Here is a 25,153-nt window from a genome sequence, read left to right on the forward strand (position 1 = left end):
AATTGTTCTGCATTCTTAGAAATCAATGCTCGGGTCAGTTACAGGACTTACTGACTCTTTCTGTTTTTCTTAAATGTGCTGTAATTATCCCTCCTGTCTCTGTCTGTCTGCCAGTCTGTCTAATATAGCCTATCTCAGCCTGTCTCCCTGAAGCAAAACAGAGAGGAGATGTCTTTCTTTTCTTTTTGATTTTTTTTTTAATGGGATGTGGGCGTCGCTGGCAAGGCCAGCATTTATTGCCCATCCCTAATTGCCCTTGAGAAGGTGGTTGTTACGTCCGTGTAATAATAAGAAACGGACTGCAGAGAACGGTACAACAGGTGTTTACTCAATGTGGTTCAAACTGCAACTGAAACAACAGATTACTACTCAGCGTTATATACAGGTGTGGTCACTGCCGGTACTTACAGTATACATGAGCTGTAGAAAGTAGTTCCCCCCTTAAAGGTACATACATTACAATTCCTCCCCTTTTAGATTAACAGTACCATAACACTCATTTAACAATTAAATATCAAACTAATTACAATTAACACTTTTAACATGCAACATTAGCTGAAAATAGTCTATTTATAAATTCAGTCTTTGGGGAGGCTTCCTGATCCTTTCTAGATAGCGCCTTTCTCGAGTGTCTTGCTCTTGGTGCGGAGGCGATTCTGGCCCCCTGTTGTCGGTTGGTTCATCAGCTTCCGATGCTACTGTTTCTGGGGTAGATGCTACCTGTACGTCGGGTTCATCACCAGGTACGTATGGGCGAGGCATGGGGTTGACTTGTTCCTGTGACTCTAGGATCTGGTCAGCATGGCGTCTCACGATGCTCTCCCCAACGTCCACTGTGTACATTAGTGGGCCCTGCCGTGTGCATATCGTTCCTGGCTGCCATTTTTCTGTTCGGTAGTCGCGGGCCAAGACTGGTTGCCCTACATTGAAGCTCCTTGTTGGCTTCTCATGGATGTGCTGGAATTGCTTACTCTCAACATCTCTTCGTATGTTTGGTCTGAGCAAATCCAGGCGAGATCTTAACCTTCGGTTAAAGAAGATCATGGCTGGGGCCTGGTTGGTGACTGCATGTGTCGCATTCCGGTAGGCGAACAGGAAACTGTCCACCTTGTGCTGCAGCGGAATGTTGTCATTGTACATAGCCTTTATTGCCTTCTTAAAGGTTTGTACGAACCTCTCAGCCAATCCATTTGTGGCTGGATGATACGGGGCGGATGTGTAATGCCTTACCCCATTCTTTTTCAAGAACCTCCGGATCTCTTCAGACACAAACTGTGGTCCGTTGTCGAAGCAAATCTGTTCTGGCAAGCCATTCCTGGCAAAAATGGTCCGTAGGACTGCAATAGTTTTCTCCGTGGTGGTGGAGGACATTTTGATGACCTCAGGCCATTTCGAGTGCGCATCCACGGCTATTAAAAACATTGAGTCCATGAATGGACCAGCAAAATCAATATGCACCCGTTGCCATGGAGATGAGGGCCACTCCCATGGGTGTAGAGGGGCCTGTGGTCAGGTCCTCGATTTGTTTATCGATTCCTGGCCACCACACATAAGCCCTGGCTAGGCTTTTCATTTTTACCCCTCCCAGATGACCCTCATGAAGCTCATTGAGCACTCTATCCCTTAACTTGGGTGGAATTACCACTCGGGATCCACACATCAAGGTCCCCCGGCACACTGACAGCTGTTCTCTCCTTGTCGAGAATGCTGGCAACAGTGAGTCGCCATGTGCTGGCCATCCCTTCACCGTCAAATCATATACCCGAGACAGTGTCGGGTCATTTCGGGTTTCCTTTTCGATACAAGCGTTAGTTACCGGTAAGTATTCGACTATAGTCGAATGGAATATTTCGACAGGATCCAATGCTGGTGCTTCCTCCGCAGTAGGCAGTGGCAGGCGTGATAGCCCATCAGCATTTCCATGCTGTTTCGTGCCCTTATATTCAATCTCATAGTGGTGCGACCCCAGAAAAAGTGACCATCTTTGTAGTCGTTGCGCAGTCATCACCGGAACGCCCTTCTTCGGTTTAAAAATGGAGACAAGAGGCTGGTGATCAGTCAGCAAGGTGAATTTCTGCCTGTGCAGATAGTGATTGAACTTTTTCACTCCCCACACTAGGCTGAGTGCCTCCCTGTCAATCTGGGCGTAGTTACGCTCGGCTGAGGTTAGTGATTGTGACGCAAAGGCTATTGGCTTCTCTGAGCCGTCCGAGAATTTGTGCGACAGCACCGCTCCAATGCCGTAGGGTGACGTTGGTAATGCTGGGTTGTAATGGGCCAATACCTCTTTCGATGTGATTAGTGTTTTGCTCTTCTGGAAAGCTCGTCTACATTCGTCATTCCACTTCCATGGCACCCCAGTTTGCAGTAGGGTGTTCAGTGGGTGTAGTATTGTAGACAAATTTGGCAAGAACTTATGGTAGTAGTTTACCAGCCCGAGGAACGACCTCAGTTGTGACACATTTTCCGGTGCTGGAGCCTTGACTACTGCCTCAATCTTCTCTGGGGACTTATGTAACCCCTCTTTATCGATAACGTGGCCACAATACGAGATCTGTTTTCTAAAAAACTCGCATTTGGGGCGGTTAGCTCGGAGCCCATATTCCTGCAATCTAGTGAGCACCTGCTCCAGGTTGGCAAGGTGATCACTGTCATTTTCGCCCGTGACCAGGATGTCGTCCAAATAACACTGGGTCCCTGGGATCCCTTGCAGGACTTGTTCCATTGCCCTCTGCCAAATAGCCGGAGCTGATGCTACCCCGAATACCAGCCGGTTGTATTGGTAGAGACCTTTATGGGTGTTGATTGTGAGGTATTTTTTTGATGCTTCTTCTACCTCCATTTGCAGATACGCCTGGGCCAGATCAATCTTAGTGAAGCGTTTCCCTCCAGATAGCGAGGCGAAAATATCTTCAATCCGCGGAAGTGGATATTGTACGGTGTGAAGGACCGGGTTCACTGTTACCTTAAAGTCCCCACAGATGCTAACCTTCCTTGGTTCCCCAGGCGTGCTGCTCAACGACTTTTTCATCACAGGGACAATGGGTGTAGCCCACTCGCTCCAGTCTACCTTGGACAGTACACCTGAACGTTCCAGACTCTCCAGCTCTGCTTCGACGGCTGGGCGGATCGCATAAGGCACCGGTCTGGCCGTAAAACATTTTGGGCTTGCGTTTTCTTCAATTTTAATCATCGCTGTCATGCCTTTTAGTGTTCCGAGTCCTTGCTGGAACACTTCTTTCGCGTCAGTTAGGATCTTTGACAGTCGCCCAGGTGTGACGTTGTCATCCTTTTTGTCAGCCACAGTCAGTGCCTGTATGGAATGCCAATCCAGTTGTATTTTCCGGATCCATTCACGTCCCATTAATGGTGGTCCTCCATCTTGCAATACATACAGGTCTAGTTTTGGTGTTTCCTTACCGTTATATATAACGGTCACCCTTATTTTTCCTTTGGGGTAGACTTTTTGCCCCGTGTACGTCTTCAAAATAATTTTTGTGTCTCTCAAGGGTATGTGTGAGAATAGCCGCTCGTAGTCCTGTCGGTTTATGACTGTTAGAGCTGATCCTGTGTCCAATTCCATCTTTACCTGGACTCCTGCTATCTTGAGAGTGACCCAAATGGTTCGGTGATCCTCTGTTGTGATCACATTATGTAGTTTCAGACAACTCAGTTCCCTGCTTTCGGAGTCGTTGCCACTCTTTTGTTCATCTGAACTATTCTCCGTTATCTTATGTACCTTCTTGTACTTCCCTTTGGTCAGTTTCTTATTGCTGGTTTTCTTTCCCGACCTGCAGACTCGTGCTATGTGTCCCACTTTTCCACACTGTCTGCACACTTTGTCTTTGAACCAGCAATCATTCTGGTCGTGTGTTGTTCTGCCGCAGCGATAGCACTTCTCTGTTCCATATGACATTTCGTTTGTGCCATATTCTTGCGGTCTCTGTTGTATCTCTGCAGTGCCCCGTGCTGCTGCTTCATATGATACCGCAATGCTGAAAGTCTTTTCCAGCGTAAGGTCCTTTTCAGATAAAAGCTGTTTCTGGGTTCCTTCACTTTGAAGCCCACACACAAACTTGTCCCTTAAGGTATTTGCCAGTCCCGCTCCAAACTGGCAGTGTTTCGATAGTTTGCGCAGTTCTGTTAAATAATCAGCATTGCTTTCATCCTTATGCTGGTTCCGTTTGTGAAACTTGAATCTTTCTGCTATCAGCAGCGGTGTGGGGTTTAAATGTTCCTTTAGTATCGTTACTATGTCTTCAAAACTCTTTTCCATTGGCTTCGTTGGGGTTACTAGATTTCGTAATAAACCATACGTCTTTGCACCCATTAAATTTAACAATACCGACGCTTTCTTGTCATCTGACACCCCATTTGCCTTGCAGTACACCTCTATTCGTTCGACATATGTAGTCCAATCTTCGACTTCATTGTCAAATGTGGTGATACTGCCACTCTTCGGCATTTTGGGTGTGGTTTAAAATGGCGCCTCCCAATGGCTTAAAATGGCGTCTCCCGCGCTTTCCTTCCTCCCCCGCTGCTGCCGACACCACTCCCGGCGGTTCTCGAGGCAATGGCGGCGCCCTGTAGGTTTTGCGTGCTTCTCCTGCGCTGCTCGGCCCCTGAACACCGGCTGCGCCCTGTGCGCTCTGCCCTCTCTCTCTCTCCCCCGTCGACGCTGCTCAGCCCTTTGCTGTGCCGTTCGGTCAGCTCTAGCCCGCCGCTGTCCGGGAAGGGTCTGCGCACTACCTGTTGCCAGCCCGTTTCGCTGGACCACCTCGACTGGAAAGCCAAGCCTGGCTCTCGACAGCCTCCCCCGCAATTCTCGAGTCTCTGCTGGATGACTGGGCGGTTGCCCGTGGTCGACGCCCGAGTCTCTGGCCTTGACCTCCAATCCACTGATCTCCAGGAACGAATCCCCGGGAGGTGATGCAGAGTTGCAGGTAGGTTCGAACCTGCCTCGTCGCCAATGTTACGTCCGTGTAATAATAAGAAACGGACTGCAGAGAACGGTACAACAGGTGTTTACTCAACGTGGTTCAAACTGCAACTGAAACAACAGATTACTACTCAGCGTTATATGCAGGTGTGGTCACTGCCGGTACTACAGTATACATGAGCTGTAGAAAGTAGTTCCCCCCCTTAAAGGTACATACATTACAGTGGTGGTGAGCCGCCTTCTTGAACCGCTGCAGTCCGTGTGGTGAAGGTACTCCCACAGTGCTGTTAGGGAGGGAGTTCCAGGATTTTGACCCAGCGATGATGAAGGAACGGCGATATATTTCTAAGTCAGGATGGTGTGTGACTTGGAGGGGAACTTGGAGGTGGTGGTGTTCCCATGCGCCTGCTGCCCTTGTCCTTCGAGGTGGAAGAGGTCGCGGGTTTGGGAGGTGCTGCCGAAGGAGCCTTGGCGAGTTGCTGCAGTGCATCTTGTAGATGGTACACACTGCAGCCACGGTACGCTGGTGGTGGAGGGAGTGAATGTTTAAGGTGGTGGATGGGGTGCCAATCAAGCGGGCTGCTTTGTCCTGGATGCTGGGGTGTGGAAGTGCATTTCATTATGTTACAAGCCTTATTTGTTAAAATAAGACATTTCAGTTATTGCAAAAAAAGGCAGGCAAAAAGATTTTGACCTTTTTTTGAGCAATTTGTTTTCAGTTTATCTTTGTTGGCAAATCTTAGTTACTGAGTTCTGATCCATCGCAAGGAAAGAATTGTTAAACTTTGTGACATGAATCAGTCATTCATGAAAGAAAGACTTATGAAATAATACTGAGTGGCCTGCGGGTGGTGCTGTCCAGGGAGAGTATAAATACTTGGGCACGGGCCCAGCTTGCGCAGGACATTCTTAACAGGAACTAGTGAAGGACACAACTAGACCTCCATGTTGTAAAACAGTTGATTAAAGCTTTGTTTAACGCTTAGACCAAATGCCTAGTAGTTTTCTTACGTCACTTTGTTTATGCAATTTAATTGACTCAGTTTCCTATTTTTTTTAATTGTCAGCTTTTTCTCACCGGCCATCATTATTGATTTCTCGTTTATTGCTGTTTTATGAATATAAAATGTAACCAATCAGCTGCAAGAATTTTGCACATAATTTCTCTATGGCATGCGGGATGTTTGAAATGCGATGCTCAAAGTATAATAGAATTACATAGAATGACAGAATTTTACAACACGGAAATGGGCCATGTGTCTGTGATCCCTTCTGAATTATCCATTTAACCCCTTTGTTCTGCTGTTACTCAGATCACCATTAACCATTAATCCACTCCTATCTCCCTTCCATTTACTTCCCTCAAGGGTAGAGAGACTGGACCGTCATCCTTCAAGCTGTTGCCCTCCTAACCTCCCTTTCTAACTATTTCCTTCCAAGAGGCTTTGTTTACTTTCAAAATTCAATTTACAGCATTTAAAAAGTAAATAAATAAAACTACAATGAGGAAATACACTCTTTGGGCAGGATTTTTCATTGGGCCGTGGAGGCGGGATTGGAGGCGTGTGGGGGTTTAAAATCCTGAAATCGGGGCGCGCGAACCCATCCCGCCCCCAACCCGCCTCCATGCCAGTTTCAAAGGAGGCGGGTACCCGACCCGCACTGGGACCCACCTCCCCGAGGCGGGAAGGGGATTAGTGCCAATTAACTGCCTGTTAACAGGTATATAACAGGCAGTTTTTAGCCTAATCCCTATTTTCATTCTTGAAATGTAGGATTCCCGACGGCTCCAAACCACGGCAAGTTAGCAAGGCGGGCCGTCGGGCTGAAGGGCTTGGAGGGGTCGAGATGTCCGGTGTTCAGGTGAGTGATGGGTGCATGAGTGCAGAGGTAAGTGTGTTTGGTGTGTTTAAAGTGTTTAAAGAAGTTTTTACTTACCTTTACAGCCTTCCTTCCTTCAGGTCTCGGGAGCCCCTCATCTCACCGGCACAGAAAGCAGAATGGCCGCGATCTGTCAAAAATTGCAGCATTCAGCTTTCTGTTCTGGGGAGATCTCTAAATCATCCTGAGAGGAAGGAATTAACTTAGAGTGCAGATTGTCAGTGTTTGACAGCTTCAAACAGCTGTGAAACGCTGATATTTCATCTGTCAAAAGGTCTTGACAGATGAAATGTCAATCTGTGACGTCACCTGTTGCCGGGTGGCCCTTAATTGGCCTGCTGAGCCCACTGGGCGGGCTCAACAAGGTCAATCAAGTCAAAATCGCGTGGGTTGGCTACAACTCGATGGAGGCGGGACTACAACCCCAAAAGTTGTAGTCCCGCCTCCTACACGCCTCCTCAATGAAAATCCAATCCTTTATGTCTGTTTCTATTTCTATCATTGTTGCTCTGTCCCTGCCTTTCTTTCTCTTTCTATCAATCATAGGTCTTAGTAATTAAAATCTCTGACCCACAGGTGTAAGTATTTAGAACATTTACCTTTTCTATCTGTCTACAAAATGCAGGTGGAAAATTAGTTAGCTTCAAAATTCAAATCGTATTTTTATTTGAAACTGGAACTAACTTTAGCATGAGGAAAGACACTCTTACTTTCACAGCTGAAAATGCTTTCTGGTCATTATAGAACATAAAACAAAAGCTGCAGAAGATGTATGATCAGCACATTAACAAATTTTCTCAAACTCTAAAACTCAGACAAAACACACACAAATGCAAAATTTGTCCTCAAGATTTTCTGCAAATAACTTTAAAAAGCAATGGATCAAAAATTTTAGAAGATAAATAAAAATATTCCATCAGCTATGAAATTTTCATTTTATTTAAATTCATTAGACATTTCAGTCACTGAGAAATAACAAGGCACTTGAAAATTTTTCAGAAAGCATTTTGAGCAATTTATGGGGATAAGCTAGCTAGATTGTGGTCACAGGGTGAAGAGTTTACAAAGGCAGTTTCCATATATATGGACATAGAAATTTCCAATGGTAAAAAGTTGATCCAAAAACGTGACAAAAAAAATTACAACAGGAAGTTAAGTTTTGTAGACAGGAAGTGAGTGCGGTGTAACATTTTTGAATAAGATATAGAAGACAGATAGACATATAGTTAGGCTCCATGTCTTGAGTGCAGCTTGGAATCTGATTGCAATTGTGTGTGATCTGAGTACAGCGGTGAAAGGAAAACCATTCAGGCTTCCAGAAACAGTATCTACAACAGACAAAAATTCCAATACGCATTCACAGCACAAGCTTCATGTTTTGGCATCAATATTGGGCAAAAAATTGGACAGTTAGCGCACACAGGAACCAATGAAATTGGAATTTGAAGCACAAAACATTCTCAAGAACAATCACAATTTAGTTGTTGGTTTAATGGGCCAGAATTTACTGTAAAAATAACAGTGAGGTTAACGGCGCCACCGTTACTTGTGTGCAAATCGGACAGCAAATGTGCGCAGATGCGCATTTAAACGCGAAAATCCGGAAGTTGCTGTCCGAGATGTGCCGCTCTGCTGATAGCTGCATGAAAACGGCATCTTGCCGTTTGGCTCCCCATTCAAATGCATTGAGCGGCGTGAAGTTCCTGCACGTACGCCATGGATATGGAATAAATTCACCACAGAAGGTTAGGGCTGGTCCATTTCAGTCTAAGTACCCTTTTTAATGGTGTGGTAAGTCTTAATTACTGCCAAACAACCCCTCTGGCACTGAAAATTAACTTTTACAAGTGTGGAGTCTCATTCCTTCAGCTATTAATTGTTAGAGATTTTTAAAAAAGAGCAAATTCATTGTTTTTAACTTTTTCTTCCTGTCTCTTTTTTTATTTCTTAATCCAATCTTTCCTTCCCTCTCTTTATTTTGCTCTCTGCACCTGATTTGACATTGAATTCATTATTTTAACTGACACTTCCTGGTTCAGACTCTGTGCTGTTCATTAACAATACTTCAGTCTGATTGGTTAAGGAGATACGCAGTTGCTTGCCCTGTTCACACGGGTCCCAGATGCCCTGTAGAGGGCGCCGCGCCGTTTCCATCTCGAACTTACAGCAACTTGCCGTGGAAAAACTCACGGAAATTTAACAGGCAAAGGCAGGTCTAACTAACAGTGGGCGCTGTTCGTTTGCCAGTTACAGTAAATTCTGGCCCAATAAGTAATTTTGCTACAGGCGTTGAAATTGCTTGGGCCACGATCCTGGTGGTTACATTGAGATGGCACCTAGGTAATGACCAACGTTCCCTGTAAGCTGCATGACCGCGCGGCACTCCAGGGAACCCGCGTAGCTGGCTTTTCGATACAAAAAACCGGCACCGGCGCGGTATTTTGAATGGCCTGTGCAAAGTGGCGACGCGGGACCAAACAAAATCAGAGGTGGCATTGGGGCGGACCGCACCAGAGTTTGTGGGGTCAGTGAACGGGCACCTAATTAGCATAGAACAGGCAAGCACAAATGCCAGGACACATGCATCTCCGGTGCTACCCGACTCCATGCAGCCGGAAGAACTCTTGACACCCACCTGCCTTTGGGGGGGGCGTGGGGTAGAGGAGTTAATCCCACCTCCGCGCAACTTGGCCATGTTCCTCTCAGCTCCTTGGGTAAGGCGGTTGATGTTGAAAATTTACAAATGGTGATGCGGGATTTCATACTGTTCTTCCACGTTAATAGGTTTTGTTTTCTTGCTTTGTTTCAGCTATTTCCCCGGTTGCGACGTGGTGAACTTTGCATCCTGGTTTATGTTTTGCTGTCCTCTTGCAATCCTGTTTCTGGTCATTGGCTGGTTGTGGATCTCTTTCCTATACGGAGGACTCAACCCAAGGTAACAAAAAGGAGAAAAAAAAAATATGTGCAATTCCGAGCTGAAATCTTCCTCGTGTACTTTTGGTCTAAGCCTCAGCAAGCCCATCTCCTGCTTCCCCAGACTGTACCCCTGCAGTCTTTGAACAAAACGTGGGTGGAAACTAAAGCCGTAGGTAGACCTGCTGGTCCTATTGGCAGCCTGTGTAAATGGAAATCTTCAATCCACAGTCGCCATTGATGTGTTTCACTTACTGACACTTAGGGCTGAATTTTGCCGGCGCTCAGAGGGCGGGTTCGGAGGCGGGTCCGCTGTCAAAATAGCAAAGATTGACAGCAGGTAGGGAACCCACTGTCAGCCCGCCTCCACCCGAGTCTCCCAGGTGTCTGGTCTGTTGGTGCTGAACAGACCCAACACCAAACAGTGGGGGAGGAAATTCACATCATTAAATGGGTTGTTAACATCCAATTTTAAGCCTACCTTTCAATTTTACATGCTCTCCACGGGTTACCCGCTGCTCGGGGAACACGTCAGCTCAGCATATCGTGATTAGATTCCGCATTGAATTATCTCATGACCTGACAGCTGCCAAAGTTGTATAAAAGATCCCATGTTACACTTTCAAAGCTCAGAAACTGTTGGTTACTGCATTTGGAAGACAGATTGAGCTTTCTGCAGCTTGCAAGTGTTTGGAGCCAACTCTCTATCCAGTGTCACCTCATTGGAACAACCTCTCTCACCATTGACAGATCGCTTCTGTCATCTCAACCTCACCTGCCATCTATTCCATCAGCATCGGTGCCCTTGAAAATATCTCACCTTGGTCCTCAGAATCCCAAAACAATCAGCCCCAACACCAGCATCACTGGCACACCAGTAGCACCAACATCCACACCAACCTTCTCCGTAATTAGCTGATGCTGCACAGGACACAGGGCATCAGCACCCGACCACATTGCTGCCCGGGACGCCAGGGATGGGCCTCACCATGGCCAGATTTACTTCACTTGATGCTTTACACCCTGGCTGCCACATGATGCGCCAGGTTTACACCACCCCACACCAGCACCATAAAGCATCCCTACAATGCCCAGGCCATTCCTTTCACACTCATCACCATTGCTGGGTGGGGGGGGGGGGTACCCTATGTCTCACCATTCACTACAACTCACTAAGCCACTTCCAAAGGTGCACACAACTCTGTCCAAGAACGCAAAGTGCTGAAAATAAAGGTTTCAATGTTTTGACAGCACATTACCAGAAACTTCACATGAACATTGGCTAAACCACCCAAGTGCCTACCCCTGTGTGTTGTTGATTGGTATGCTTGCAGTAGGATGAGGGTGAGTGTGAGGGGTGGCTAGTGAGATGGGGAAGTGATAGAGAGGGATGGGTGGTGGTGCGAGGTAAGTTGGTGTGAGTAAAGATGTGCAGGAGTAGGGTAGGGAAGGCAGAGTGATGGGGATGTGATGAGTGGCACAGCAGGATGAGGTTCAGTGTGGCTTGGCAGTAACATTTTGTGATCTACTGAGATCATTGAAAGGTTTGCGCCACTGCAGCCTGGTCCTCCTGACAACATCCTTGCTTGTTTCCTCCTGTGCAATGTGCAACCAGGCTGCATTGGTGTCCTGGGGAGGTGTCTTCCGCCCATGGGAAGGGAAGAGAACCTCCCTGCGTGCTGTGACTTCCTCCATAAGCATATGGAGGGAGTCATGGGAGAGCCGGGGTGCAACCATGCACCTTTGTACAGTGCTCGTCAGTGTTGCAGCATGTTGCAGCACCTCAATGCTATAGAACACTGACAGCACAACTGTCAAAATCAATTTTGGACATGGTCCCTTTAAGGAAACCAGCTGAATGATGCGTCATCAAATGACGTCATCAGACATACTTCCTTTTAATTGGCCGGGAACCTCGCAGGGCGGGCTTAACAAGGCCCATCAACGTAAAATCACTTGGAAAGTGCGGGCTGGAGTAGGCAGTGGGCTGGGACCGCGACACCGACCCCGGCCTCCCCGGACCCACCTCGGTCGGCGAAATCGCAGCCTTACTGATCATTGACTACTTACACTCTGGAGGAAAGGACAAATGTCCCAAAGTCATAAGATAATAACAACAACAATAACCGCTTACATTTATATAGCGCATTTAACGTAGTAAAACATCCCAAGGTGCTTAACAAGAGCGCTATCAATCAAAAACATTTTTGACGCCGAGCCACAGAAAGAGATATCAGGACAGGTGACCAAAAGATTGGTCAAAGAGGTAGATTTTTAAGGAGCATCTTAAAAGAGGAGAGAGAGCTAGGGAGGCGGAGAGGTTTAGGGAGGGAATTCCAGACCTTAGGGCCTTGGCAGCTGAAGGCACAGCTGAACACCAGTGGTGGAGTGATTAAAATCGGGGATGCGCAAGAGGCCAGAACTGGAAGAGCGCAGAGATCTCGGAGGCTTGTAGGGCTGGAGGAGGCTACAGAGATAAGGAGGAGCGAGGCCATGGATGGATTTGAAAACAAGGATGAGCATTTTAAAACTGAGGCGTTGTCAGACCGGGAGCCAGTGAAGGTCAGCAAGCACAGGGGTGATGGGTGAATGAGACTTGGAGTGAGTTAAGATACGGGCAGCAGAGTTTTGGATGAGCACAAGTTTGTGTAGGGTGGAAGACGGGAGGCTGGCCAGGAGGGCGTTGGAATAATCAAGTCTAGAGGTAACAAAGGTATGGATGAGAGTTTCAGCAGCAGATGAGCTGAGGCCGGGTCGGAGTCGAGCGATGTTACGAAGGTGGTAGAAATAATGGGGTAAAAATCCGTCTTGGGCGGTAATGCTAAATGGGCGGTATCGTATCCGCCGCCCATTATACTCCCAGCACAATAATCAGGTCCATTAACTTCAATAGAGCTGAAGATCAAGCGGGCCATATAACAGGCGACCGACGCAATAATGCCTCTTTAGCACTACCGCGCAAAACTAATTTCTACCCCAAGAAGTGGCTGGCAAGTTACAGCCTCTAATAATGTTTATCCTTGTAAATAATTCTGTTATTCATTAAAACATAGAGGGCAAGGGTGCAGAGTCTATAAATATATATATATATATAAAATAGAATAATATATTATATAAATAAATTGAGGTATTGAGTACAAAAGTAGAGAAGTTATGCTGAACCTTTATAAAGCGTTGGTTAGGCCACAACTGGAGTATTGCATCCAGTTCTGGTCACCACACTTTAGGAAGGATGTGAAGGCCCTTGAGAGGGTGCAGAGGAGATTTACCAGAATGTTTCTGGGGATGGGGGATCTTAGCTACAAGGACAGGTTGGAGAAGCTGGATTTATTTTCATTAGAGCAAAGGAGGTTGAGGGGTGATTTGATAGAGGTGTACAAGATTATGACGGGTTTGGATAGGCTAGATGGGGAAAGGCTGTTCCCACTAGTTGATGGTACAAGGACTAGGGGACACAGATTTAAGGTTTTGGGCAAGAGACACGGGGGGGATGTGAGAAAAAACTTTTTTACGCAGCGAGTGGTGAGGACCTGGAACTCGCTGCCGACGGAAGTAGTGGAAATGGAGACACTCAATGTTTTCAAGGGGAGACTGGATAGGCATTTGAGGGAAATAAACCTGCAGGGCTACGGGGATAGAGCGGGGGAATGGGACTGACTGGATTGCTCTACAGAGAGCCGGCACGGACTCGATGGGCCGAATGGCCTCCTTCTGTGCCGTTATGACTCCTTGAATCTATGACTGTATGGGCTGGATTTTATGAATGGAGGTGAGTTGGAGGCGGGACAGCTGCTTGTCGTATTAATTTGCCGCCTCCATCCTCGCCTGACCAACCAGAGGGATTTTCCCCTGATTGAGCTTGTTAAGCCCACCCTGTGGGCTCAGCAGGCCAATTAGGGAGGAAGTCACTGACAGATCACGGCAACGTCAGACGTGCCATCTGTCAAGACTTCTTCAAAGAAGAAATGTCAGCGTTTGACAGCTCTGTGAAGCTGTCCAACACTGACATTCTCTTTAGTTTGATGAGTTCTTGTGTTCAGGACTCATCAAACCTTTCAAATTTGTAAATTTGACATGGCTGTAGGAACAGTGGTTCCAACAGCCATTCTGTGAAATTGACAAGCAGGATGTCGGCTCTCCCGATCCACCATGGCTAAAGGCTGTAGGAAGAAAACAAGGTAAGTGAACACTTTTTTAAACTTATCACTCACCTTGCATACTTACCACTCCACACTTGCACCCATCACTCATCTCTGCACCTTACTTCCAGGTGCCTCTGACCACCGCAGACCTCCTCCACGTCTCCTCCAACCCGGCAGGGTTCTCCGAGGTCGGGAAGCCTTCACCTGTGAAGGTAAAATGGCACGAATCCTTTTTTTCTGCCTGTTAACTACCTGTTAACAGGCATTTAAAAGGATTAAATGCCTTTCCCGCCTCCAGGAGCTGGGACCCGAAGCTGCACTTCTTCCCGCCTCCTGGCAAAAGGGCACGGAGGTGGGATGGGGGCGGCTTTGCCATCCGCCCCCACTTTTTCCGAGTTTACCGGCTCTCCCGCCTCCATGCCGACCTCCTCGGGGCTTGGAAAATCTAGCCCTATGACTCTATATATAGATATATCTATGAACCCATCAGTGACATCACATTGGCTGTTTATGCTTCATAGAATCATGGAAATCTACAGCACAGAAGGCGACCATCGATCCATGGTGTCTGCACCAGCCAAAAAAGAGCTCTCCAGCCTAATCCCACTTTCCTGCTCTTGGTCCGTAGCCCTGTAGGTTACGGCACTTCAAGTGCTTATCCAAGTACGTTTTAAATGTGATGAGGGTCTCTACCTCTATCACACTTTCAGGCAGTGAGTTCCAGACCCCCACCACCCTCCAGGTGAAAAAAGTTCTCCTCAACTCCCCTCTAATCCTTCTACCAGTTACTTTACATCTATGCCTCCTGGTTATTGACCTCTCTGCTAGGGGAAGTAAATCCTTCCTATGCACTCTATCTGGGCCCCTCATAATTTTATACATCTCAATTAAGTCTCCCCTCAGCCTCCTCTGTTCCAAAGAAAACAACCCCAGCGTATCCAATCTTTCCTCACAGCTAAAATTCTCCAGTCCTGGCAACATCCTCGTAAATCTCCTCTGTACCCTCTCTAGTGCAATCACATCTTTCCTATAATGTTGCTTGTTATGGTTTAAAAAATATATTTCCTATACAGGATATTGATGATTTTAAAATATGCGCATATTATGCCTTCCAGTAGAAATTATAAGTAAACTTGAATTCTTTATGGACTGTTTGCCTGGGGTTCCCATTCTCTGTGCATAGAACTGTCTTATTGGAAGTCTGTTGAACGCCAGTTCTATCCAGACACACACTACACAACCAAATAATGATTAGATTTATTAATATGAAAAGCACTTCAAATTCAAAAGAAGCAGCGAGGCAAAGCTACATTGAAACTTATGTTAAAGTGATAATTTGGGAGTTTCTTTTTCTGTCTTATGTTTAGGTTATGGAGCAAGAAGGAAAAGACTGACCCTGAGTCTCAAGCCAGAGTGAGGGCTGTAATAAAGAGTGATTACGATAAACTGGGACCATTAACGTAAGCATGGATGGATTTACAGCGCTGTTATGTTTTGCAGTGTATTGTCTGGCAGGGATTTGTATTTGTTTCCCCTCCACCCCCCCCCCCCCCACCCCGCCCACCCCCTGACAATTGTGCAGCATAGGGAGCACGTATTTAAGAATATGCAGGTACTGCCCCCGTGTAGTGCGGTTGGTGATTTATTATCAACAGCTTAAGCTGCCAATATGAGACCACCGCCAATAATACAGATGCATTAATGTGCTACCAAATGAAAGCTCCCACTCCCGTTGCTCAAAATGAAATCGCCTCAGTTCAATACCCAGTTTCTGTTAAATTCAACATGTTAATTCCCAAGATCGTGTTCTATCTCTCGTGTTCATACTAGAGGCACGACAAGGGGGGCAGACTGGCCACATGGGAAATTGGGAGCTCTCCCGAGTGCCCCGCCCCTCGTGAATGGTTCCACAGCGGTGTATTATTGGCGTCCCCCACCCCACCTTTTCCGTGAGAATCCTGAAGAATCTTTTCGGGGGGTGCCAATTGCCCCCCTGGGCACAAACATGAACACAATGCCTATCCACCACCTGCTGTGCAGCAGTTAACGGCAATTCAATGGACCACATCCCATAACTTCATACAAGACAATGTAATACAGTGCCCAACACAAACTATCTCTGTTTAAAAAAAATCTTTCAACAGAAAATTGGCCAGTGTTTAGAAAAGCAGAAAAGCAACGTGTATTGTTCAGACTTCTAATATAAATATAACACACAATAAGAATTGCAGGATAAACTAACCCATGAGTCAGGCTTATTACTCCTTACAGCTTTGCGATGTTTCTCAGTGCCTGTTTCTCAGTAGGTGACACTCCATTGCATATGCAATTATTAAATATGCAACGCTCATTAAAGATTGAGAAAAACAAGTTTTGAGGAGCCGTTAGCATGTAGAATAATACAGTGAAATCTGAATATTACAGAAAACTTAGGGACTGGCATCGGTTTCCCTTTTTGTGCCGCCGTCCTTACTTTCAAAATGGTTATTGTACGTCCTGGAAAATATTTCAGTAGAATGGGGAGTTCTTTACCCAGCATCCTCAGCGGCAGAGAAACCGCTCTATCCCTGGGCTCGAGCCGTGCAAGCATTCAATCCCAGTCTCTGCTGCTGTGGATGCTGGGTAAAGAGCTGGGTAAAAATAGGGGATCACTTGATAGAGGGCTTTAAGATTATGAAGGAGTTTGATAGGATAGACGTAGAGAACATCACTAAAAACAGATTAGCTGGTCATTTATCCCATTGTTGCTTGTGGGAGCTTGCTGTGCGCAAGTTGTCTGCCGTGTTTCCTACATTACAACAGTGGCTACAATTACAATGTACGTAACTGTTGGTAAATCACTTTGGAAAGTACTTAAAAAGCACTTAATTAGCTTTGGAACGTCCTGAGGTCGTGAAAGGCGCCATATAAATTCCACTTCTTTCTTTTCTTTTAATGACCTTGCAGGTTTGCAGAGGGCGCAGTTTCAGTATTCTTCTTCTTCTTTGCGGTTCTACTTTTCACAAGAGATCCAAAGTTCATTCCTGGATGGGCCAGTTTTTTCAAAAAAGGGTAAGAAGATTTTTTTTTTCAATTTGCATAGATGAACTGGTCAAGTTAAAATATTTTGAAAGATACATATGAGGAAACAAATAATAGAAAGGACTTGGAACCATATAAAATTCAGTGGAGAGTAATTAAAAGGAGCATTAAAATAAGGTAATAGAAAAATGGGGGGACTGGGTGCTACAGTGCATTATTATACACTAGGGGGCGATTTTCCCACTGGAGGCGAGATGGAGGCGGGTTTCAGTTTGGGTGGGTTTAAAACTCGCCTCCACTGATAGGTTTCAAAAATTTGTGATTTTCCCATGATTGGCCACTGGATTTCAGAGGTCTGGGATGCCCTTGCACAATTAGTGTTTTGGGACTGAAACTCGCCTCTGTTGACAGCACTTTTCCAGTCTGATTTTATGGCTTCTTGCTCCCTTGGTTCATTCCACAGCATTTCTGCATCTCCTGCACCACCTCCAACATCTTTTGAGAAACCACTATGTCCAATTCCGAGGCAAGGGCCTACCCGAGGCTCTCGGATGAGGCGCTGCAAATGTTGTTTGAGGGGGTGAGAGCTAGCATGGAGGTGCTCTTCCACTCATCTCGGAGGAAGAGGCCTGCCGAAGAAACCAAGGCTGTGTGGGTACAGCTGGCAAAGGATATAACCTCCAGATCTGTGTGCAGATTGGGAGACTGTTTCTGTGTATTCATGAAATGCCATCCCTGTTGGAAAGCATTAAAATGATTTGAAGCCAAAATGTTGGCGTTATGCCATCTGTTCTTTCGCCTTAGGCAGCTCCACATTGCGGGCACCACCACACTTGCGTTGTCAGGCTGGTGGCTTGAGTGAAAGGAGGCCAGAGAGTCATGTCCATTGTCAATGATGTCCTAGGATGGAGCAAAGGACATGTGCCAACTTGGGCAACCTATGCAGATCTGGCCAGGATAAGTTCATCCCTTGCATCCCGGGCAGCCATGTGCTCGCGTGCTGCCGCGGCCGCTGGTCGATACACCGGCGCTCTGACCTCCTCCTCTTCCTCCAGATCCTCCTCCTCCACCTCCTCATCCTCATCTGAGGTCCATGCCGAAAGAAAATGAATAGTTCCCATGCTGCTTGTAGATGCCTCCTTTGGGGAAGCACTCATTGCAAGCGGGGAGAGGGTCTTCCAAGGAGGTCCCACAGTTGATGAAGTCAAGCTGCAGCACCTCCGACTTCGGAAGGCCTTCTAAAAGTGCTCAGAGACCTTTTAAAGCCAAGGTCTGGCACCTGCCAGTAATCCTTGCTGCAATAAACGAAGTCTTGTTAGACCTGCAGCAGTGAGGAGGCCACCCACGAGTCAACCCGCCAGGTTTACCTGGCGTGGTTCAGGAGGTGCGTGGATCACATCGAAAAGCTGGAAAAATCACGAGGGCCTCTCAAAATAGGCTTAGAGAGGCCCTTAATGAGCATTTAAGGATCTTTAATAGCACAATGGCCAGCTGGAGGCGGGAGTGTTTCCCGACCTCCAAAACCGGCACCGGCAAAATCCCGACCTCTTTGGATCTGATTTTCCTGCCTTTCCCGCCTCCAAACCTGCCTCCTCCGACGTCAGAAAATCGCTCCCTAGGCTTTCACCTCTGGGACTTGGGATCTAGTGCAACCTAGACTAGCATGATGAATGTTTCCTCTGTCTGCTCACTACAAGGGTCCTAGTGAGTTTGGGAAAATTCAATTCAGTTCCTAGTGGGCAAGGATCCACAACTTGGAAACTGCCCAAAATTCAGCCCAAATTGGCAATCTGACTCAGAGGTCACAACTGGAAAAATGTCACTGTGAGATTGGTTTAGGAACGTTGTTGGAGAAGAATAGAGGGAGCTTTGCTCTGCATCAATCTTGATCTGGGCGTGTTTGATGTTGACAGTGGGTGCCCATGTTCCATCTTCCATTATTAATATCCCTCCCCCTGATGGATAGAAAAAGAGGTGAAAAAAGCAGATTACGGATAGAGCAAGGGAAATGCAAAATGTTGGTAATAGTAGGTGTATGTTGGTCCTTTAATGAATAAGTTCAAAAGAAATATTAAAGATAAAGGATCAGGCAATGGCAGATACTTTATACAGATTTTTCATGTCTGAATTCATAAATTAATTCCCGATCCAATCATTTTGGCTCAGGAATCTAAGTCACTAAAACAGGTGTTACGAAGAAATTCAAAGGCTGCATTATCTACAGGACCCCTAACCAGCTAGGATACACACTTGTAAGAGAGAGAACATATTTTAACTGCACACTGCAGGGATCGGTGCTCGGACCCCAGCTATTCACAATATATATTAATGATCTAGACGAGGGAACTAGATGTAATATCTCCAAGTTTGCAGATGACACAAAGCTGGGTGGGCGTGTGTGCTGTGAGGAGGATGCAGAGAAACTCCAGTATGATTTGGACAGGTTGGGTGATTGGGCAGATGCATGGCAGATGCAGTATAATGTGGATAAATGCGAGGTTATCCACATTGGTGGCAAAAACAGGAAGACATTATTATCTGAACGGCAATAGATTGGGAAAAGGGGAAGTGCAACGAGACCTGGGTGTCCTTGTGCACCAGTCGCTGAAGGTAAGCATACAGGTGCAGCAGGCAGTTAAGAAGGCAAATGGTATGTTGGCCTTCATAGCGAGAGGATTCGAGTACAGGAGCAAGGATGTCTTCTGCAGTTGTACAGTTGTGAGACCACACCTTGAGTATTGTGTGCAGTTTTGGTCGCCTTATCTGAGGAAGGATGTTCTTGCCATGGAGGGAGTGCAGCGAAGATTTACCAGACTGATACCTGGGATGGCAGGAATGATGTATGAAGAGAGATTGGGTCGATTAGGCTTATATTCGCTAGAGTTTAGAAGAATGAGAGGGGATCTCATTGAAACTTATAAAATTCTAACAGGACTGGACAGACTAGATGCAAGAAGGATGTTCCCGATGGCGGGGGAGTCCAGAACCAGGGGTCACAGTCTAAAGGTAAGGGGTAAGCCATTTAGGACTGAGATGAGGAGGAATTTCTTCACCCAGAGAGTGGTGAACCTGTGGAATTCTCTACCACAGAAGTCAGTTGAGGCCAACTTATTAAATATATTCAAGAAGGAGTTAGATATACTTCTTAAGGCTAAAGGGATCAAGGGATATGGGGAGAAAGCAGGGACAGGGTATTGAATTTGGATGATCAGCCATGATCTCATTAAATGGTGGAACAGGCTTGAGGGGCCGAATGACCTACTCCTGCTCCTATCTTCTATGTTTCTATATTGCCTCATTTCTACCCTCAGTTTACAAGTCTCTACTAATCTTTGCCGTGCCTTCATAACCTAAGTTCTCTTTGTGTCCCTTCATGTGCATATTTTGGCTTCTGCTCCAGACCAACGTTCCCTCTAAGCCACATGGCTGTCTGCTGGTCCCAGCTTTTCCCATGTAAAATTTTACATAAGCGCGAAACTTTGAATGGGCCGCGCAGCCCGTTAAAGGGACCGCGCACCCAAAAAAAAATTTGCGGGGAAATATTGCTCCAGACCCAAGCCCATTACTTCTATCTCTCTTTTCTACATTTGGCCCCCTCTCCTCCTTTAAGACCCTCCTTATAACCTGATGCGCTATCAATTACTCATAAAAGACTGAGAGTTAAGAGAGTAACTAAAGGCTTTTATTAACAAAAGAATGAAGGTCTGCCTCAAGTGGTCGACCGGTCCAGAAATACAAAGGGCTGGGGAGCAGTCACCTTTATACTAGGACTTGTGGGAGGAGTCAGCCGAGGCATGTCCAGGCATGTACACAGTGGAATACAAACAGTGGTTTACCACATAACCCACCTCCTTTACCCAAGATTTTGGGCGCCTGTCATAATCTTGCTGCCTCTTTGGCTCAGCATCCATTTTCCTATACGAAGCATGTTAGGCTGTTTTTTCTGCATTAAAGGCAATATATAAATGCAAATTTTTGTTGTTGTTGGATTTCGAAGCAATCGACCATGCCTTGCTAAACTGCTGGGATTCTTTGAGAGGATGCATAAGCCAGTGGGAGAGGGCTGTCCAGTGGATATAATTTACTTTGGTTTCAGAAGGCATTTGAAAAGGTTTCACACACAAGACTTTTTTAAGTTTTGGCATCGTAGAGAGGAGTTAAGAGTTGATAACGAAGGCTTATCCTTGTCTAGAGACAGCTCTTAGCGAACCTATTAGAGGACTATATAAGATGCTTTACTGGCCATAGAAGGTAAGCCCAAAACTATACTTTCAGATACACCAGGGCAGCAACACAAGAAGATAGAGTTCAAGTTTGTGTATTTAGAATAGTCAACAGGGAATATATCTTTACATCAACAGCTGGAAAGAAATAACAGGACATGAAAATTGAGTCCAGTTTAAGGAACAGCTCGATGCTGCAACTGAAAGACTGTTAGGGTTGGTATTCCGAAAGGATGAGATCTAATGGGCTGAAGGGCATTTCTTCATCCTAACCACCTGTCTAGGGATGGAAACATCCCAAATGGAGGGGGTTTCACTGTTTCTGCTTTAGTGTGTTATGGAATTAGGAAAAAGGAGACCTGCACACAAAAAGTGGCAGAACATAAGAAATAGGAGCAGGAGTAGGTCATTCGGCCCTTCGAGCCTGTTCCGCCATTCAATAAGATCATGGCTGATCTTCGACCTCAACTCCACCTTCCCGCACTATCCCCATATTCCCTGGTTCCCTTAATGTCCAGAAATCTGTCGATCTCTGTCTTGAATATACTCAACGGCTGAGACTCCACAGCCCTCTGGGGTCGAGTATAACTGCACACTCCCTCCTCAGAGGTGAAGTCATCAATCACTATCAGCCCACTTTCCTGATTTTTTGTTCTTAAACACTCTTTTTTTCAGATATGTGTCAGATGCGGTGACGGGAATATCATTTGTTGTTGCATTATGCTTCTTTCCATCTCAAAAACCTTCACTGAAGTGGTGGTTCAATCCAAAAGGTACGTGAATCAGTCTAACCAACTTATGGATGAAGAAGGGGAGCTGTAAGGGGAGCAGAGTCGGGAGCTCTGCCTTTTAGTTAACGGAGAGAAACAGTTAAAAGTGCAGCCTGGAGCTGTTCATTGTATATGGAAACTGTTAATCTATAATAAGCTGTATATATATGAGCAACTGGTAGACAGCAGAGTTTGTGAGCTGTATATATATATATATATATATATATGGAGGGAAACTATTAGACAACACAATGTGGAGCTGTATATAAAGAGATAAACATATATGATCAGTTGAAAATAGTGAGAGAGAGAGAAAGAGAGAGTAACTGTTAGACAGAAGAGTATAAATACATATATACAAAACTAGGGGCCATAAATATATTTTTTTTATTCATTCATGGGCTGTGGACGTCACTGGCAAGGCCACCATTTATTGCCCATCCCTAGTTGCCCTTGAGAAGGTGGTGGTGAGCCGCCTTCTTGAACTGCTGTAGTCCGTGTAGTGAAGGTACTCCCACAGTGCTGTTAGGTAGGGAGTTCCAGGATTTTGACCCAGCAACGGTGAAGGAACGGCGATATATTTCCAAGTCAGGATGGTGTGTGACTTGGAGGGGTACTTGGAGGTGGTGGTGTTCCCATGTGCCTGCTGCCCTTGTCCTTCTAGGTGGTAGAGGTTGGGGGTTTGGGAGGTGCTGCCGAAGAAGCCTTGGTGAGTTGCTGCAGTGCATCTTGTAGATGGTACACACTGCAGCCACGGTACGCCGGTGGTGGAGGGAGTGAATGTTAAAGGTGGTGGATGGGGTGCCAATCAAGCGGGCTATTTTCTCCTGGATGGTGTCGAGCTTCTTGAGTGTTGTTGGAGCTGCACTCATCCAGGCAAGTGGAGAGTGTTCCATTACACTTCTGACTTGTGCCTTATAGATGATGGAAAGGCTTTGGGGTGTCAGGAGGTGAGACACTCGCTGCAGAATACCCAGCCTCTGACCTGCTCTTGTTGCCACAGTATTTATGTGGCTGGTCCAGTTAATTTTCTGGTCAATGGTGATCCCCAGTATATTGATGGTGGGGGATTCGGCGGTGGTAATGCCGTTGAATGTCAAAGGGTGGTGGTTAGACGCTCGCTTGTTGGAGATAGTCATTGCCTGGCACTTGTGTGATGCGAATGTTACCTGCCACTTATCAGCCCAAGCCTGAATGTCGTCCAGGTCTTGCTGCATGCGGGTATGGACTGCTTCATTATCTGAGGAGTTGCGAATGGCACTGAACACTGTGCAGTCATCAGCGAACATCCGCACTTCTGACCTTATGATGGAGGGAAGGTCATTGATGAAGCAACTGAAGATGGTTGGGCCTAGGACACTGCCCTAAGGAACTCTTGCAGTGATGTCCTGGGGCTGTGATGATTGACCTCCAACTGCCACAACCATCTTCCTTTGTTCTAGGTATGACTCCAGCCAGTGGAGAGTTTTCCCCTGATTCCCATTGACTTCAGTTTTACTAGGGTTCCTTGATGCCACACTCGGTCAAATGCTGCCTTGATGTCAAAGGCAGTCACTCTCACCTCACCTCTGAAATTCAGCTCTTTTGTCCATGTTTGGACCAAGGCTGTAAAGAGGTCTGGAGCCGAGTGGGCCTGGCGGAATCCAAACTGGGCATCAGTGAGCAGGTTATTGGTGAGTAAGTGCTGCTTGATAGCACTGTCAACAACACCTTCCATTACTTTGCTGATGATTGAGAGTAGACTGATGGGGCGGTAATTGGCCAAATTTGTCCTGCTTTTTGTGGACAGGACATACCTGTGCAGTTTTCCACATTGTCAGGTAGATGCCAGTGTTGTAGCTGTACTGGAACAGCTTGGCTAGTGGCGCGGCTAGTTCTGGAGCACAAGTCTTCAGCACGACAGCCGGGATGTTGTCGGGGCCCATAGCCTTTGCTGTATCCAATGTGCTCAGCCGTTTCTTGATATCACGTGGAGTGAATCGAATTGGCTGAAGACTGGCTTCTGTGGTGGTGGGGACCTCAGGACGAGGCCGATATGAATCATCCATTCGGCACTTCTGGCTGAAGATGGTTGCAAACGGGTTGGGACCCCACTGTCAACCCGCCGCCACGTGCCTTTCCTAGATGTCTAGTCTGTCAGCACTGGACAGACCTGACACGCAGCAGCGGGGGAGGCAATTCAGATCATTATAAACTTGTTAACAGCCAATTAAGAGGTATTTTGAGCTCACCTTTACATTTTACAAGGTCGCTCACAGGGTCCACGCTGCTCGAGGATCACGTCAGGTAAGGAGGTCGGGAGTTGTATGACCATGGGATCATCTCACTTCTTGACAGCTGCAAATGTACTATAAAAGCTCCCACCTCACAACTGTTCACTTTCTAAGCTCAGAAGCTGTTGCTTACTGCATTTGGAAGACAGATTGAGCTTTATGCAGCTTGCAAGTGTTTGGAGTAAATTCTCTATCCAGTGTCACCTCATATGAACAGCCTCTCTCACCATTGACAGATCGCTTCTGTCATCTCAAGTTCACCTGCCATCTATTACATCAGCATCGGTGCCCTTGAAACTATCTCACCTTGGTCTTCAGAATCCCACCACAATCAGCCCCAACACCAGCAGCACCAACAACAACTTTCTCCGCAATCAACTGATGCTGCACAGGACAGAGGGTATCAGCACCTGACCACATTGCTGCCCGGGAGGCCAGGGATGGCCTCACCATAGCCAGCTTTACTTCACTTGACATTGTCCACCCTAGCTGCCACATGATGCGCCAGGTTGGCACCACCCCACACCAACACCATAAAGCATCCCTACAATGTCCAAGCCATTCCTTTCACGCTCACCACCATTGTGGAGGGTACCGTTATGCCTCACCATTCACTGCAACTCACTAAGCCACTTCCAAAGGTGCACACAGATCTGTCCAAGAATGCAAAGTGTTGAAAATAAAGGTTTCAATGTTTAACACCACAGAAACTTCACATGAACATTGGCTAAAACCCCCACGTGTCTACCCTTGTGTGTTAGTTAGTATGATTGAACTAGGATGAGGTGAATGTGAGGGGTGGCTAATGAGATGGGGAAGTGATAATGTAGATAGAGAGGGTGGAGGTGCAAGGTAATTTGGTGTGAGTAAGGTTGTACAGGAGTAGGGTAGGGAAGGTAGAGTGATGGGAATGTGATGAGTGGCACAGCAAGATGAAGTTGAGTGTGGCTTTGCAGTAATGTTTCTTGATCTACTGAGATCATTGAAAGGT

General features: G+C 46.5%; 1 protein-coding gene across 2 annotated transcripts in view; it reads left to right on the forward strand.

Moving 5' to 3' along the window:
* The window catches only part of slc13a3 (solute carrier family 13 member 3), a 58,782-nt gene that overhangs the window by 13,147 nt on the left and 20,482 nt on the right, over positions 1–25,153 (forward strand). For both annotated transcript variants that reach the window (XM_086005733.1, XM_086005734.1), the window contains exons 6-9: positions 9,630–9,755; positions 15,243–15,335; positions 16,822–16,926; positions 21,795–21,892. In XM_086005733.1, the coding sequence (XP_085861859.1) occupies positions 9,630–9,755; positions 15,243–15,335; positions 16,822–16,926; positions 21,795–21,892 (422 nt within the window). The remainder of the gene's footprint in view (positions 1–9,629; positions 9,756–15,242; positions 15,336–16,821; positions 16,927–21,794; positions 21,893–25,153) is intronic.

Source organism: Somniosus microcephalus, chromosome 13 (genome assembly GCF_052327205.1).
Source record: "Somniosus microcephalus isolate GS21.2 chromosome 13, FLI_Smic_1.0, whole genome shotgun sequence".
In the NCBI taxonomy this organism is placed as follows: Eukaryota; Metazoa; Chordata; class Chondrichthyes; order Squaliformes; family Somniosidae; genus Somniosus; species Somniosus microcephalus.